The 17,190-nt window shown below is 39.4% G+C and overlaps 1 protein-coding gene across 4 annotated transcripts in view; it reads left to right on the forward strand.

Annotated features, from left to right (window-relative positions):
* Positions 1–1,183: 1,183 nt before the first annotated feature.
* The window catches only part of UNC80 (unc-80 homolog, NALCN channel complex subunit), a 230,340-nt gene continuing 214,333 nt past the window's right edge, over positions 1,184–17,190 (forward strand). For 3 of the 4 annotated variants that reach the window (XM_054477213.1, XM_054477211.1, XM_054477214.1), the window contains exons 1-5: positions 1,184–1,519; positions 2,449–2,497; positions 5,289–5,445; positions 6,657–6,958; positions 15,474–15,597. In XM_054477213.1, the coding sequence (XP_054333188.1) occupies positions 1,428–1,519; positions 2,449–2,497; positions 5,289–5,445; positions 6,657–6,958; positions 15,474–15,597 (724 nt within the window). In that variant the 5' untranslated portion in view covers positions 1,184–1,427. The remainder of the gene's footprint in view (positions 1,520–2,448; positions 2,498–5,288; positions 5,446–6,656; positions 6,959–15,473; positions 15,598–17,190) is intronic. The other variant, XM_054477212.1, reaches the window with a different exon arrangement.

Below are 17,190 nucleotides of genomic sequence, written 5' to 3' on the forward strand. Positions count from 1 at the left end.
CTCATGCCTGTAATCCCAGAACTTTGAGAGGCCAAGGTGAAAGGATTGCTTGAGCCCAGGAGTTTGAGACTAACCTGGGAAACATAGTGTGACCCCCATCTCTACAAAAATAAAAAATTAGCTGGGAGTAGTGGTGCACACCTGTAATCCCAACTGTTGGGGAGACTGAGCTGAGAAGATCTCTTGAGCCTGGGAGGTCAAGGCTGCAGTGAGTCGTGATCACACCTCTGCACTCCAGCCTGGTTGAAGAGTGAGATTCTGTCAAAGAACAAGAAAGAAGAAAGAAGGAGAAGGAGGAGGAGAAGAGGAGGAGGAGGAGGAGTGGGAGGAGGAGGAGGAAGAAGGAGGAGGAGGAGGAGGAATTGCAGGTAGTTACTATTCCGATTGCTTCACCCCACCTCACCCCCCTCCCCGGCCTACTTGTTTTACTGCTAGATAATATATCTAACAGCAATCCAACTATAAAATATTAATATATATAACATATAAGCATTTGACTATTACAACAGAAGGAAAATGGTAGCTATCACTGGGGGCGAACAGGATCACCCAAGTGCATTTAATGGACTGTAATAAACCACATTTCCTCACAGCGTGATTCAAATGTTCTTCCTCAATTTGAAATTAACTGATATCCACGACTGGTTACTTTGGGAACTTTGTATTCCTGCTTTTGGAAAACAAACATGGTTTATTTCTTGTGGTTATCACATAAAAATAACTTCTCACATCTAAGATCTTTCAAGCTTCCTCTCACTTGCCAAGCTTGCCTACCCTTCCTGGTTTACACTTTTAATAATTTTCATGTGTTCCTCCGGCTAACCCCTGGACTCCTGACCTCCTTGCTAGAGGTGAGAATGATGCCAGGGTTAGTGACTGCTCTGCGGTTCCCCAAAGCTCCTCCTACCCAGACGGTGACAGTTTGGATGCTGAGGTTGGAAAGCAGGACAGGGGACACTCCTGAGTGCAGCTCGGAGCGGGGAAAGCCGAATTCCGGGGGCTGAAGAGGCCGCGCAGGGGAACAGCGCCTGCGATGCGGAGCGTGGACTTCTTGGGCCGTACCCCTGCGGCTCAAGCTGCCCCGGATTCGCTTCTCCGGCCGTGCCGCCCGACGCGGGCCGCTGTCCACAGTGGGAGGTGCTGAAAGCAGGGAGCGGGCGCAGGGGCGGCTAGGCGGACGGCTGCTCCGAGCGCCCCCCTCCTCGCTCCGCGGCTCCTCCAGCCCTCCCCTCCTCCCGCAGCCATGTTCCACGCGCGGGGAGGGGTGGGGGGAGGGGAGAGGCACGGGAGATCAGGGCGGAGAGAGCCGGCTTTGCCTCGGGGAAGGAGGGGATGAGAGTTGGGGGGAGCAGCGGGAGGAGGCGGCAGCGGCGGCTAGCGAGGAGACAGAGCTGGGTCCTGCAGTAGGACTCCCGGGAGCCACCATCATGGTGAAAAGGAAGAGCTCCGAGGGCCAGGAGCAAGACGGCGGCCGCGGCATCCCCCTGCCCATCCAGACCTTCCTGTGGCGGCAAACCAGGTGAGGGGCGCAGAGGGCGCACCGCGGGCCGCCCTGGGCTGGGGGCGCTCCTGGGGCCGCCCGGGTCGCCGCCGCCGCCGCCGCCGCTGAGGCCGCGCCACAGCCTGGAGCTCCCTCTCTGGGGCTGGAAAACAAGCCCTCTGCACCAGCTTAAAAACACGCATTAAAATATGTATATATATCTATATATTTCAGTGAAGTTTGACGACAAGCAGATTGGCAGTTGTCGCATAAATGTATACATTATTTTAGGGGGTGGGAGGGCAGAGAGCCTGGGAAGAGGGGGCGGGGAGCTAGATAATTATGACTGGTTGTGCTCCTGCGTCCAATTCCCCCTCCATCTCCTGCCGTAATTCTAGCCCAGTGACCTGTTGTTTTTCCAGCTCCTGTTTGGCGAATATCTGCTATGCCCACTTGTTAACCATTTTGCTCAGATTAATCTCCCCAGTTAAAGCTCCTGAGGATTTGTGATAAGGGACCTTCCCCCTCAACCCCGGAAAGGCCTGACACCTATTCCAATAAACAGAAAAGGTTTTCTTTATTATTGTTATTTTAGAGATTTATCAGATAAGATATTAGATTCTGGAAATCATGACCCATAAGCCGTGTTCAATTTTCAGTTTTTATTATGACTGTACACGTAAGTAATGCACCACTTCTGACCACTGACGATTTAAAATCTTAAAAGTCTTCAGAATAAGAGTGGATACCGAAAACCATCGAGATCCACTTCTCTTTCATATATGCAATTACACGCGTAAAAGAAAATGTCATCAGCTGTTCAACACCTGCTCATTAAAAAGCTATAAGGAAGCATGAAATTTGAATTTCATAGCATCCTGTCTTATTCATTGAAAAATATGTCACAAGGATGCTTTAATAATAATTTTACTTATGTTTATTAACAAATATCTCTATTAATTTTTCAGTGCATTTTTGAGGCCCAAACTGGGGAAGCAATATGAAGCTTCTTGTGTGGTATGTGATTTTCACCATTTAATAATTATTTCCCTATTCTGTGTGGTGGTTTGAACCCAAAGACAGATTTTAAATCAAACGGACTATATATATTAATTCACTTGGCAAATATTATTGATCACCCACTCTGTGCCAGGCACAATTCTCTGTGCTGGAATAGAGCAATGATAAAAACAAATAGAGTGTTTACATCCTAGTAGAAAGGGGACAAGCCGCAAACAAATAAGTAAATACATAGTAAGCCAGATGGTGGTAAGCACTATGGAGAAAAATTAAGCAAAAAGAAATACTAGGAAGCACTAGGGAGGGGAGTTTTATAAGAATGGATAAGATAAGGCTTATCTATCTATTAATGTGAACCTTGGCCAAAGACACAAGGGGAAGGGAGGGAAGGACAGCTGAGGGAAGAGCAGAGGAAACATGTTAAAGGAAATTAGCACCTACTGGGGAATAAGTGAAAGGGTGGGGCGGGATCGAGTGGTAGAAGAGAAGGCAGAGAGCTAACAGGGAACCAGGTGGTGGAGGGTGTTTTTGCCCCCTGCAAGTGTGAAGTCGAATCCTTAATCAACAAAACTGAGACTTATAGTGGAAGTTCATATGATGGAGTGCCTGTGAAAGAACTACTTGAACAAAATATATGCATTTCTGCACTTTTATGTCTTGCATATGTTCTCCAATTCTAAAAATGAATAATATAAAATAATTGTGAAAATAATACTGTTAATATTTATACAAAATAAAATGCATTTGTCCTGAGATTCTAAGGGAATCTTATATCCCTACAAATTCTCGTTTCACAAATTGAGAAAATACGACATGAAATCATGAAGCAAAATTGAAATGGACTTCTCACAGCCTTCATTAATATTTGGAGCTTACCTAAAAGTCTTTACATTGCATACATTATAACCTAAAAATGGAAATCTACCAATTTGGATATTGCCATGAATATTTACAAATAGCTACGTGGATGACCTTGTGGTAAGGAGCTCTGAGATGTGTTAGGGCAAAAAATTCTGATGGAAGCCAACTGGAAAGTTAAACACGTACATGCCCACTCACGTAGGAATTTGTTTTGTTGCATCTCCTATCTTTCAATGTTGTCACAAACACATTTTTTAAAATATAGCTTTCTTATAAGGACCTTTTAATGGAATTTGTTGTTGAACTTAGCTTGTTAGAGTAATTTGACACTTGAAATCTCAGACTTTCTTAACTATGCTGACAATTATACTAGCTTAAAATAATCCTGACTTTCTCTGTTCTTGGCAAAGATATTTCTGGCATTTTTAATATAGTCACACAATATCAAATAGTTAAGTTATGTTAATGGATAGATAGGGATAGAGATATACAGCTCTCAATATAGAAAACAATTTCCCAAGTTTTAAAAAAATTATTAAAAGTTATATTAGTGACACTTAATGAGAAAATGACATTACCTAGAACACTCTGAGATTATGAAATGCATAACTCATCCTCTACAATATATTCATTAGAGTGTATAAATTCTTTATAATCTTTTAGTGTCTAATATACACATCCTTTACTTAATGAATACTTAGATATCTGAGGACTGATGATTTTATAATATTTGTATTTATATCACCAACATATCTAAAGGCCTTTATCTAGTTTCTTAAAGCAAAATACTACATCTCTCATTATGCTCTTTACCAAAACCTCATTATAATGTGCCCTTCATTATAAAGGTGAATTTTTTATTTTTCTTTTTTTGAATCAAAAAGTAAAAAGTTTTCTTTGGAAATCTCTGTAGTAAGCCATATTAGGATACCTGTCTTTCTCACAGATATCCTAATAGTTCCAATAATACAGTTTGAACACTTGGGACTTGTATTGTGATTATTATATAGAACATTTATACAATTTTCTTGACTGGGGCATCAAGTGCCAAACATGTTCTTACATGCCAAATGTTTATTAAATTTATTCTAATATTTTGTAACTACATTTTCTCCAACACCGTACAGTGATATTCTCTCCTCCCTCAAAAGAAAAAAAAAATTAAGTATTTTTTTTTTAATAAGGTCAGAGTTGTTACTTGTTCTGGAGTGCTATACGCTCTGATACTCTCTGAGTATCCCTGGCAAGGATAGAAAATTTAATAACCAGCAAAGTAAAGATGGCTTATTTTCCTCCTCCCTCCCTCCTTCCTGCTCTCCCTTCTTTTCTTTCTTTATTCCACAGATATATTAAGTATCTTTTATTATTCCAGGCATTAGGTAGAGAGTCTTCTGTGCCGGGTCATTGCTAAGCCATGAGATAAATCAGGGATTCCAAAATCAGAATCCTTGAAAAAGTTGTATCTTACTTAACACCAGTTGAAGAAACTGACATAAATTCTATTTCTCAAGACACTTTCACAAAAAACTCATTTTGGTCTGCAGTTGTGACAGCCTTTTGGATGACTCAGCAATATTTTATAAAATATACATCCAAAAATCTCATGAGGTTAAATGTTTTGTTCCTATTTGTTACAGGAAGCTTACTTTAACAGAAATAAAAATCGTTTGTTAATTCAAGCCATTTACTTTGGCTCAAAAGCCTGCAAATGGGTAGATAATAGAAAATTATTACTGACCCATTGCACATCTACATATACAAGAAAATGCAATGAGGTCTCCCTAAAGAATTTGGTCCAGTAATTTGCATCTTTTAAGGGGTACAGTACCTTGCTGTTCATTTTTTCACCGATGAGAATCTTCAATTTCTTAGTTTACGTGGTTTTGGATTTTGGCTTTTCTTATTGTTTTTGTTTTTGTATTTACAGTCCTTTGAGCGAGTGTTGGTAGAAAACAAGCTGCATGGCCTCTCTCCAGCTCTCTCTGAAGCCATCCAGAGCATTTCCAGATGGGAACTGGTGCAAGCTGCTTTGCCTCATGTCCTCCACTGCACTGCAACCCTGCTTTCAAACCGAAACAAGCTAGGTTGGTGCCCCGCATTACTTCTTTATTGCATGTCATTTGCCCTTTGTGTTCAACACTCATCATAATAACCTGTATTGAGTAGTTTCTGTTTTCTCAAGCACTGTGCATACATTATCTCGTTTAATTATCACAAAATCCTCCTCACACTTATACTCATTATTTTCATTTTACCAATAAAGAAACTGGCTGTCTTGTTTTTAATTTTTTAATTTTACAAGTAATATATGAATATATTCTCCTCTTAAACATTAAAATAGGCTGGGTGTGGTGGCTCATGCCTGTAATCCCACCACTTTGGGAGGCGGAGGCAGGCTGAGCACCTGAGTTCGGGAGTTCGAGACCAGCCTGGCCAACATGGTGAAACCCCGTCTCTACTAAAAATACAAAATTACCTGAGTGTGGTGGTGCACACCTGTAATCCCAGCTACTCGAGAGGCTGAGGCAGGAGAATCACTTGAACCTGGGAGGCGGAGGTTGCAGTTAGCTGGGATCGTACCACTGCATTCCAGCCTGGGTGACAAAGTGAGACTCTGTCTCAAAAACAAACAAACAACAACAACAAAAAATTAAAATATTAGAGTTAAGCTAAGACCTTCACCTGCCCAAGATGAGTCCTAGCCAAGGTCATCCTTTTTGTTCTCTCAGTTCCTAAAGCAACCACTCTCATGAACTGGGCATATTTGCCTCAGACATTTTCCAACTTTGTAGTACTGTGTGTGAGTATGTGTGCACATGTGCATAAGAACTATTTTTTAGAATATTTTACAGATTGCTTTTCTCATCTGGCAATGTGTCCTACCCATGTACCCCAAGTTAGTGTGCATACTCTTCTCCATCCCATTTCCTCCCCTTGTTTGAGCCTCTGCTCAAATATTACTTCTGTAGAGGGACCTTTCTAGGTCACATTGTCTAAAATAGGATCGCTTTTATCTTCAGAGCCTATATTTTTAACCACTATGCTGCCTATTTGGAAATATATTTGGGTACCTAACTGAAGAAAAGTGATTCAGCAGTTTCTGCCCCCATGGCAGCATATCATTCTGCAGAGACTGCGGCCAGTAGGGGAGTCCAAAAAGCAAGAATGAGCCCTGCTAGCAGTGGTTGTAAGAAGTATAGAGAAAGCAGGGATATTCTTCCCAGACCCAATGTTGACATCTATTGCTCTGGTCACAGAGTTTGCCTTAACCTGCCTGTGTAATTGTCCCATGCAGGCCACCAGGATAAATTGGGTGTTGCTGAGACAAAGCTCCTTCACACTCTACACTGGATGCTTCTGGAGGCCCCCCAGGACTGCAACAATGAGCGGTTTGGGGGTACAGACCGAGGCTCCAGCTGGGGTGGAAGCAGCAGTGCTTTCATCCACCAGATTGAAAACCAGGGTTCTCCAGGGCAGCCTTGCCAAAGCAGCTCTAATGACGAAGAAGAGAACAACCGAAGAAAGATCTTCCAGAACTCCATGGCTACTGTGGAGCTCTTCGTGTTTCTGTTTGCTCCCCTGGTACACAGGATCAAGGTAAGCAGAAACCCAGTGTTAGAGCTGGAGTGGGTGGAAATGTGGTGAGGGTAGACTTCAAATGATATTTCCATATTTGGTTGGGCACGTCTTTGTATGACCTTACAGCAAGTCAAGGCATGGAGAACTTTATTTCTGTGTTAAACTACTCAACATTGCTTCAAAAACACAAATTTCCACATAGCCTTTACCTGTTTAAAAATCTCCAGTAGTTCTCCCTCTGCCTCATGATAATGCCCAACATATTAAACATAGAATAAAGGTCAAGCATGACGTAAGGTTTACATTGCTTTCTTGATTTATAGACTATTGGTCCCTACTGGCCACCTCATGATCCAGCATTTGAAGCCATGACAGCCATTCCCTGAATATGCCCTTGCTGATTGCTCTATTCTCCTTTCCCCACTCTATTCCTGTCATAGTCCTCAAACTGCAACTTTAATATCATATTTAACATGAAGCTATTCCTTAGACCTCACCATCTAGACTTCATTCCTACCTCCTTCGCATTTTTATAGCATCTTGTAACTACTTCTCTTATAATACAGGGTCTAAGTTTTAGCCAGGCACGGTGGCTCACGCCTGTAATCCCAGAACTTTGGGAGGCAGAGGCAGGTGAATCACTTGAGGTCAGGAGTTCCAGGCCAGCCTGGCCAACATGGCAAAACTCCATCTCTAATGAAAATACAAAAATTAGCCAGGCGTAGTGCACACCTGTAGTCCCAACTACTCAGAAGGCTGAGGCAGGAGAATCTCTTGAACCTGGGAGGCACAGGCTGCAGTCAATCTGGATCGTGCCACTGCACTCCAGCCTGGGCGACAAAGTGAGACTCTGTCTTAAAATGAAAAAAAAAATAAGTTTTAACTTTTTATGTTCTATGGACTTTTAGACAGTAGGGTATAGCCTAAGAATTGCTTTTTAAAATATTTTTAAATGCTTAAAATATAAAACATAGGATTACTTGGAAACCAGTTATCTCAAAATACAATCATATCCACTTGGAGGAGACAATATAATTTGAAATCACTCTGCCACCACTTTTTAGCTGTGTGATTTTGTTGATATTACTTAACCCCTCGGTTGCTCTAACACGGGGTGAATATAAGTAAGACACACACTGCAGTTCCAACGCATGAAAAGAAATCAAGAACTATTTGTTACTTCTTTGAATGAATAAATTAACAAATTTCACTTAAGTGCTAAGATAAGAATTGATGTGTTCATCTGCTCTTTAATAGAATATTATAACACAGTGAATGGATCAAGTTAGCACTGGTTCAAGTTAGCAATGTATTTATGAAGGTGGTTGTGAACATTAACAGTCACCATGAAGGGAACAGACTAGTGAGTATTTTCAGTCATTTTTAGTTTCCTAAAAAATTCACTTTCCATTAACTCTGTCCATTGCTAGGAGAAATAGATTTGAAACTACCTGTAAGTTCCCAAAATGCAACACATACACTGGCCACATTGCCCATCAAACATACTAAACTCTTTAGGTGTCAAGTCAAATTAACTTGCCATTTTAAAATCTCTAGCTTTCCATTTTAAAGTATTTTATACAGGTGATACTTAGTAGGAAGCGCTACTTTAATAGGGACTGTCCACCTGGCCTGTGAGCTCTGCAGGACCTACCCCTGTGCACCTCCGGGGCCTCATCTCCATCTATCTCACTGGCCTTTCTCTCATTCACTAACCACCTTCAGGCTTGTGGGAGGCTCACCCTCAAACTTGACAAGTGCATTTTTGTGTTCAGATCTTTGCACTGTTTTTTTCAACTTGAAACACTGACCCCACCTTCTACACTCAGATTTTCACATAGCCATGCATTTGTCATTGGTTTACTCAGAACTCAAATGGCAACACTTCAGAAAGTACTTCCCTGGCTACTCTCGAGGAGCTAGCATGCTATCCTACATTTTTTTCCTTGTTAGCACTTACAAGTACCTGGAATTATTTATGCAGTTGTCTGCATGTTTGTTGCCCTTCACCCTCACTGAACAGAGGTCCTTGAGTGAAGGGAGTCTGCCTGTCCTGGTGACAGCTGTATCTCTAGTGTCTCAAATAGTGTCTGTCATATATGAGACTCTCAATAAATATTCCATGACTGACACACTGAGTAGACTTGTCATTATCAGAAGCTGATCCAAGTGCTAAAAACAGCATATTTAGAAATGAAGCCTTTAAAATGGAGAGGACAGGAAACAAGTCTTCTTAAAAAGTAGCCCAAAAAAGATGTTTATATGTTGGAAAATATCACCTGGAAAAATGTGGGAATATAGGAGTGCCCAGGGTAGCTGTAATTTTATTTTTAAGACATGGCTGTGAGTCTAAGTTTTGGAAACAGATAAGCCTGTATTTGAATCCAGTGCCTGCTGTGCTCTACTATAAGACATTGAGCAAATAATTTATAAACCTCCATTTTCTCAAGTATAAATTGGACCTAAGAATAAATTCATAGGGCATTGTGAAGATTAAACAAGATATAGTATTCAACTTGATACAAAGAAATTCATTAACAAATGTTAGTTGTCTTTAGTGTTGGTATTTTATTGCTGCTGGTATTATGTATTATTAGTAGAAAAGGAGCAAGATCTCCTTTCAGGAGAGACTACTCAAATAATGCGAAAAGCTGACTTAAGACCCTCATGTTTAACTTATGGCTTGGGAATGGAGCATTTATAAAGTAGTGAGACAATTTATACAAAATACTACACAGTGATTGATATAAATAAACAATTATTGTTAGTGGTATTAATATATTTATCATTTTTATTATATTATCATTATAGTTTAATCATTTTGTCATTGCTATGAGGAAAGCATTGTTCTTGATGCTGTAGAGAATAAAAAGCATTCAGTCAATAATTTTGGCCACAAGGCCTTTTCTGTTTGAGAGATGTCTGGTTTTTTCAAGTTGTTGGGGAATGTACAATCTCTAGATCAGGATTTCTCAGCCTTGGCACTGTTGGCATTAGGGGCCAGATAATTCTTTGTTATGGGACACTGTCCCATGCATTGTAGGATACTTAGTAGAATCTCTGGCCTCCATCCATTAGATGCCAGTAACACCCTCTTGCCCCTGAGTTGTGCCAACCACAGATGACTCCAGATGTTGCTAAGTGTTCACAGGTGGGTGTGTGGAAGGGAATAGGTCCTGATCTAGAGCCACTGCCTTACATCTTTCATTTGCCTGCCGTTATCAGGCTCTGTTGGAGCCTACGGTCTTTCCCTACCCATGTAAACCTCCCCTCACCAGCACCATTAACGTCCTTTAATCCCTATGCTTCTTTGCAGTTGCCTTTCATAACTCCAACTCCAGATCAAGACCAAAATTCACATTTTCTATCCCTACTGAGAAATTTGCATGCTGCTGGGGAAACCACACAACCATCCAGACTAATGTTTCTGCAGCACTGTGGTCTCTAAACCCAATGTGCTGCGCTGCCCTGCTTGTCAGTCCTTTCCTTGATTTTCCCCCTCAGGTTCCCACTCAGCACTTAGTGTTGCAGGATGGGGCTTGTATAAGACATGGTGCTTTTAGGAGGCATGGGAGGCCAAAATTTAATCAAAACATGAACCCATGCCTCCATATCCTCACCTCCCATTTACTTACTCTTCAATCTCTTATTCTTGCTTCTATTTGCCTCTATTATGTGACAGAAAATTTTCACTATCATTTCTAATTTTTACAGCTACCCACAGGGATGTGTGTATCTTTGTCTCCATTTTACCAAAGGGGAAATTGAGGTCCAGAGAGATAATAGTAAAGATTGTGAGTAACCAAGATGGAATTCAAACCCAATCCTATCTGATTTTCTACAAAACTACACTGTTTTTTAGGTTTCTGTACCAGAGTTGTTTTTTTTTTTCCACTCAGGTCATGAACAACTTCTGAGTTGTTGAATCTAATCTCTATTTGCAGCCCTCATTTCATTAAACCTCAGCTGCATTTAAAACTACCATCATGCCCTCTTCTTGAAAGGTTCAGTTCTCCTGATGATGACACCACACCCTTCTGGTTCTTCTTGCATCTCTGACTCTTTCTGTTCTATCTCTATTGAGAGCTCATCTTTGTTGTCTGCCACTTTAACATTGGGGTTCCCCAGAGATGCATTCTTGACACTTTGTTCTTCTCACTCTCCTTTCTGCTAGGAAGACTTCCTCCGGCTTCATTTACCATGTGTGTCCTGCAGGCTGAGGTCACCTAATTATACATTTCAAATCCAGGCTCCTATCTTTGCCTCTAGACCAAATTGTCAAATGACTTTTCCAAATAAATAATCCATGGGAAATTCAAACTTCACCTGTAATGAGCCCCGTCCCTAGATTCTATATTTTAGATAATGGATGTATTCACAAAAACTCAAACTACCTTTCACTATCCCTCATCCTTACTTGCACATTCCACTAATCACAGAGTCCTACTCATTTTTTCTCCTAAATATTTCTCAAATGTATTACATATTTTTCTTCCCTACTTACTACCTTAACCCAAGCTTGTATCATATCTTACATGGACCCTCTACTTGGGTCACTTTCTAACTAGATTCAGTCTCCTGGCTTGTCTCATAAAATCTAACCTCAACATCAAGGTGACCTATCAAAAATGTAGACAATATCACCAACATACTTAAAATCATTTGTTGATTTCTCATCATACAGAGAGTAAAACTCCAACTTCTTAGTCTGGTAAACAGGGCCCTCTATGACCTGTCTGACTACTTCTCCTGTCTGTGAACTCCAGATGTTTGAAGTCTCCCCAAGAACATAACATAATTTTTTTCAGATCTTTTCTCATGTTGTTCTTGCTGACTGGAATGCCCTCATACCTCACTTCTCTTTCTAGAAAACTCCTACTTATCCTTCAGGACTTCATTTGAGATCCATCTTTCCCTCTTTCTCTATTTCCATAATATTCTAGGTACAGCTTTATTGTTATACTTTGTTTATTATCATCCCTTTATGTGGCTGTCTCCCCCACTAGATTCTAAATGATCTGTTTGTAGGAATTATCATTGTACCCATGGTAGCTAACATAGTATCTGTGTTTAATAGGTATTTAATTAATATTAAGTGAATAAATTAGTTCACTAATTAGTAAATAAATCTAATATAAATGACTCATCCTTTTGTAACACAGTGTATTATTCAATGCATATTTTATATTTTTTAATTTATAATTAGCTCAAATAGTTTATATAAAATTCATAGTCTGAAAATCCTGTTTAATATATTATTAATTTTAGACCAAATTTAATTTTATCAGTGAAAAATGATGAATGTTTGTTAAACTGAGGCATCTTCTTTAAATATGGCATCAACATTGTCACGATTTTGTCATATTCACTTATTTTTTCAACAAATACTTATCAAGTGCCTGCTATATGCTAGCTACTGTTCAATGTGCTGGAGAAACAGCAAGAAATAAAACAAAAAGCAAGCCCTTCAGGGGATTTTAACAAATCCATATGTGTAAAGTAAACAACTTTAAAATGGAACTTAAAATAATAGTTGTTTCTTTAAATCTCTCTAAGCTACTAGTAAATACATTCAGAATTGCTTTATGACATATGGAAACAGATTCTCTGTGAAAGCAAGAAAAGCGGGGATATTGCCTCTACGTGTGCTTACACTTCTGGCTTTTCTCAAGACCCTTCTAGACTACCTGCTTCACAACTGTTGGAATGATAAAGAGTGTCTTCTCCAGTTATTGCGTTTCTGCTTGTGTATGTGTATATAGCATTGTGTGTTCCATTAAAAGAAACTCTAGAAGAGACATTAGAGGCCCAGAGTTTATACATTTATCCAAGTTAGGAAGACTTACAAAGGAAGATACCAACAGAAGAGAAGGCCACAGGTGCTACTACAGGCATTCAGGTCTGAAGAGTGATTGGATTTATTTGGAGAAGGTAAAACATGTTCAATTAATGAACATATTAGTTTGGTATTGTATTGATGCTCCAGGAAATGCACAGAAGAAGGAGATCTCAACTTGTATTCAAGAAATACACAATACACTTGATACATGTACTTGGAGATGTATCAAGTAAAACAAAATGATGACCCTGACCGTCAGTGAGTGCTGTGTCATGCTAATAGATCAGATGTTAAAGCCCAGGATTTCAGTACAAGAGAGATCACTCCCTGCTGCAGTTTCCACTGGAGTTTTACTTGTGTTAAGATTTCTCATGAGAAACATGGAAAAGGACTGAACTCAGAAACTAATAAATCATTAAAACCAGGTCAATTGAGGTTTGGCTTCCTGTATTTGTAGAGACAAATCTGATAAGATTTGCTTAATGTTAATTTCCTGCTTCTACATACAATACCATGCAGACTTCTTCGTGTCCATTCCAAGGAAATTTGGGTTACTCTTCTCTTAACTCCACAGCTGTCTGTCTAAGTGCTTACTCGGTATCTCTAGCTTAATGTTCAACAGATAACTCAAACTTAACATGTCTAAAACTAGGCTTCTGAAATCCCCAAACCTGCTCCTCCTTCATCTTACCTATCTTTCTTAACCGTGAAGCCAAAAATCCTTGACAACTTTTTCTCTCACACTCCACTTCCAGACTATTAGCAATTTCTGTAAGCTGTATCTTCAAAATGCATTGAGAATCTACCACTTCTCATTTTGCCCTCTATTAGTACCCTCGTCTAATCATCTTTCACCTATATAACAATAGCTTCCAAAATAGTCTATTCTTTCACTGTTTCCCTTTCTCAATCTTTTCTCAACAGCCTGAGTGAACCTATTAAAATATACATCCAGTCATGTCACTGTGCTACTTGAAACCTTCCAGTGGCTTCCCATCTTAATAATTGCTAAAGTCCTTATCAAGACCTATCAGGCAGTATGTTATCTGACACTCAATAACTTCTCCAATATTATTTTTTTTCTACTTTTCTCACATTCTCTTGACTCTGGGCACACAGTCTCTTGGCTGTTTCTGAACACACTAGGCACACTTAGGGCCTTTGTGTTTGCTGATCCTCTTTCATGGAATACTTTTCCTGGAGATAGCTACATGACAGCTCCTTCATTTTGTTCAGAACTTTACTCAAAATTCACTTTCTCAATAAGGCTTCACCTGATCCTCTGGTCTAAAAGGACAACACTTTGTCTGACACAGCCCTTCACTTCCTCTCTGCACTATGAACAGAGATTTTTGTATGCCTTTTTCACTGTTGTATTTAAAACCTAGAATAGTACCGGGTATATGGTAGGTGCTCTATAAATGTTTACAGAATAAATGCAGAATGAATTTAGCCAAATGCTTTATGTGCTTTTCTAATACTTCCACAGGGAATTCTAAAGACTTTCCCATTGTGGGAACTGTGTGGCTCTGTTGCCAAGTGGTGTCAGAATCCCAGTCTAGCTTTTAGGTTTCTTTTCACTAGGTACAGAGTTGCATTTCTTTTTCTATTTTTCCAGTTGCTTCTGAGTTCTTTTCCTTGCATCCCAATGGTTTTCAACCTCAGCTATGTGTGAGAGTCATCAGGGGGATCTTTAGAAAATCTCACAGGATTCTAATTTAATGGGTCTGGATAGGAGAGGTAAGTGATACCTGGGCCTCTTAGATTTAAAAGCTCCCCTGGTGATTATAATATGCAAGCTGGGGTGGCAAATCACTACTCTAAGTGAGTTCCTGGGTCTCAGATGTATTCGTTAATCTGTGATCACATTCTCTGCTTCTATCTTTACATTGTTTTGAGAGACTGAAGTGTTTAAGATATAATCTCAGAATGTCACGTATTTGTACTTATATAATATGATAGCAGAGGATATGCTCTTGAAAGATACTTTAAATTGTAGATAAATTGAGTGAGCATGGGTTGTAAAGTCAGCCCTATTCAGCAAGTATTTATTGAGTATCTGTTGTGTACCCTGTTCCTAATGCTATGTTAAACATTGTGATGATGCTTGGGGCTGAGAGGGAAGGAGGATGCTTGATTTATCCTTGCCCTCAATAAATTAAAGGTTGTTAAGAAGACAACATTACAAAATAATACACTATGAAGGGTGAAATTATATGTGCCTGATTCCATAAAATGTAAGAAAAAAGATGGACTGGACAATAGAATGTCAAAATAGCCAGTATCTGAGTATTTTGCCTTATGAGGGAGAAATAAGGACGAATAAATAATTAGGAGGAATGATAATAATAACCAAAGTGAAGAGATCTGCCAAGACTCCTGAAATAAACAAGTTTCAATCACTGCAAACACAAAACAATAGTTTGTGTATTCTATGTTTTGCCCAAAGCTATGTTTTGATTGGTCATTAATTTTGGATAAAGCAGACAACTGGGATTTTCATAGTAATTGCAGTGATAACTTTGGATCATTGGTTTACTCTAGAAACATTCATCTGACTGATGAGAGGAGGTTTGGCAGATAAATTCACTCTGAAAATAACCTCGTGAGTGATGTTAATCCTTGCATTGATTGGTCCCTTTAAGCAGTTGTTACATGTCAGTTATTGGACATATATCTTCTCTTCCCCTCTAGGAATCTGACCTCACCTTCCGTCTGGCCAGTGGGCTTGTTATATGGCAGCCCATGTGGGAACACAGACAGCCCGAAGTCTCTGGCTTTACCGCACTGGTGAAGCCCATCAGGAACATCATTACAGGTTTGTAACTTGGACACTCAGTGGGACGGTATTAGCAGATTCCCTCACACATAGCAGAGTGATGGGATAATTTGCCCCTAAGAAGTCAAAAAGAAGCAAATATCTACATGTAGTTATTTAAGTGTCCTGATATAGGGCTTATTCACATGAGGAGAAACTACTCTGAATCAAGAGCATGGACTTTGGGCAATTCATTTAGACTTCCTGTGCCTCAGCTTCCTCATCTGTAAACTGGGAATTTAAATATCATATTAATACTACTTACAAGATTGTTATGAGGAATGGAGCTAATATATGTAAAACTGCTTAGAAGAGTGTCTGGCACATAGTAAGTGGCAGCTGCGATCATTATTATTATTATTATTATTATTATTATTATTATTATTATGTTATCATCATCATCATAGTAAATGGAGCAGGGGCTCCTTAACAAAATCATCTTAGTGTTGTATTGTTATCAAAGCATTTCTCTTCAGGAATTGTCTAGAAATAGTCCCATTGTTCAACTGTAGAAAGAACACAACATCATAGATTGAAAAGTGCATAGCAGGCTCACACTATCTATCTCCAAATCTCCAAATCTATCTCTTACTATGTATATAACCTAACTTTCCTAAGCATTTCCATTTATGTAAAATTGAGGTGATAATGCCACCTTATAGGGCTTTTTAGTAAGAAGTAAATGAGAGTGCATTAAGTGCCTGCTTTATAGTAAGTGCTTAATAAATTCTAGTCTTCTATTCCCAACTCTATTTTTAGTATTAATAATAAAATTTAAAAAGAAATAAATTATGTGGAAAATCTACAGAAGCATAGATATATAAATATATACCTATATATTTTCAAAATACACCACACACATATATATAATTTCCTTAATTCATAAGGGTTTTGTGCAGACAATGGACGATCTTTTTTATTAACATATAAGCTATAATTTAACACATATATAAAAACTACTAAGAAACCATGTCCCTGCATGGAAGTACTTGGGCTGTTTACCTCACCCTTCTTTTGTTTCTGGATGATATTCACAGTGGGTTTATTTTCCCTCTGCCTGACGGACTTGAAGCAGTGCCCAGCATCTGAGGGGAAATTAGACTCAGCTTAGACAGCATGGCCAGAAGAAAAAGCAATGGCACATGGTGATCTTGATAAATCACCTTCCTTCTCGGCACCAGTTTACTCACAATTTGAATGAGACATTGCCATCTTAGTTTCCCACTCTTCCTGGTCCTCAGATAAAGATGTAACTGATTTGAATTTTACCTCCAGGATAGCTTTATGTAATAGTTAAAGCACAGACTCTAAAGTCAGTCTGGGCTATAACCTTCATGCAAGGGTCAAGTGACCTTGGGCAAGTTTAACTCACTGTGTCTTAGTTTCTTCCCCTGTAAAATTGGCATAATAATATGGTAGTATTATTGAGTTATTTTAAGGGTTAAATGAGTTATAGTTTTGCGCCACATAACAGCATTTTGGTCAATGACTGTGTATACAACAGTAGTCCCATAAGATCATAATGGAGCTGAAAAACTCCTGTCACCTAGTGGTCTCGTAGCCATGATAACATAGTGCAAGGCATTACTCATG

The sequence above is a fragment of the Pongo pygmaeus genome, chromosome 11, assembly GCF_028885625.2.
Source record: "Pongo pygmaeus isolate AG05252 chromosome 11, NHGRI_mPonPyg2-v2.0_pri, whole genome shotgun sequence".
Classification (NCBI taxonomy): Eukaryota; Metazoa; Chordata; class Mammalia; order Primates; family Hominidae; genus Pongo; species Pongo pygmaeus.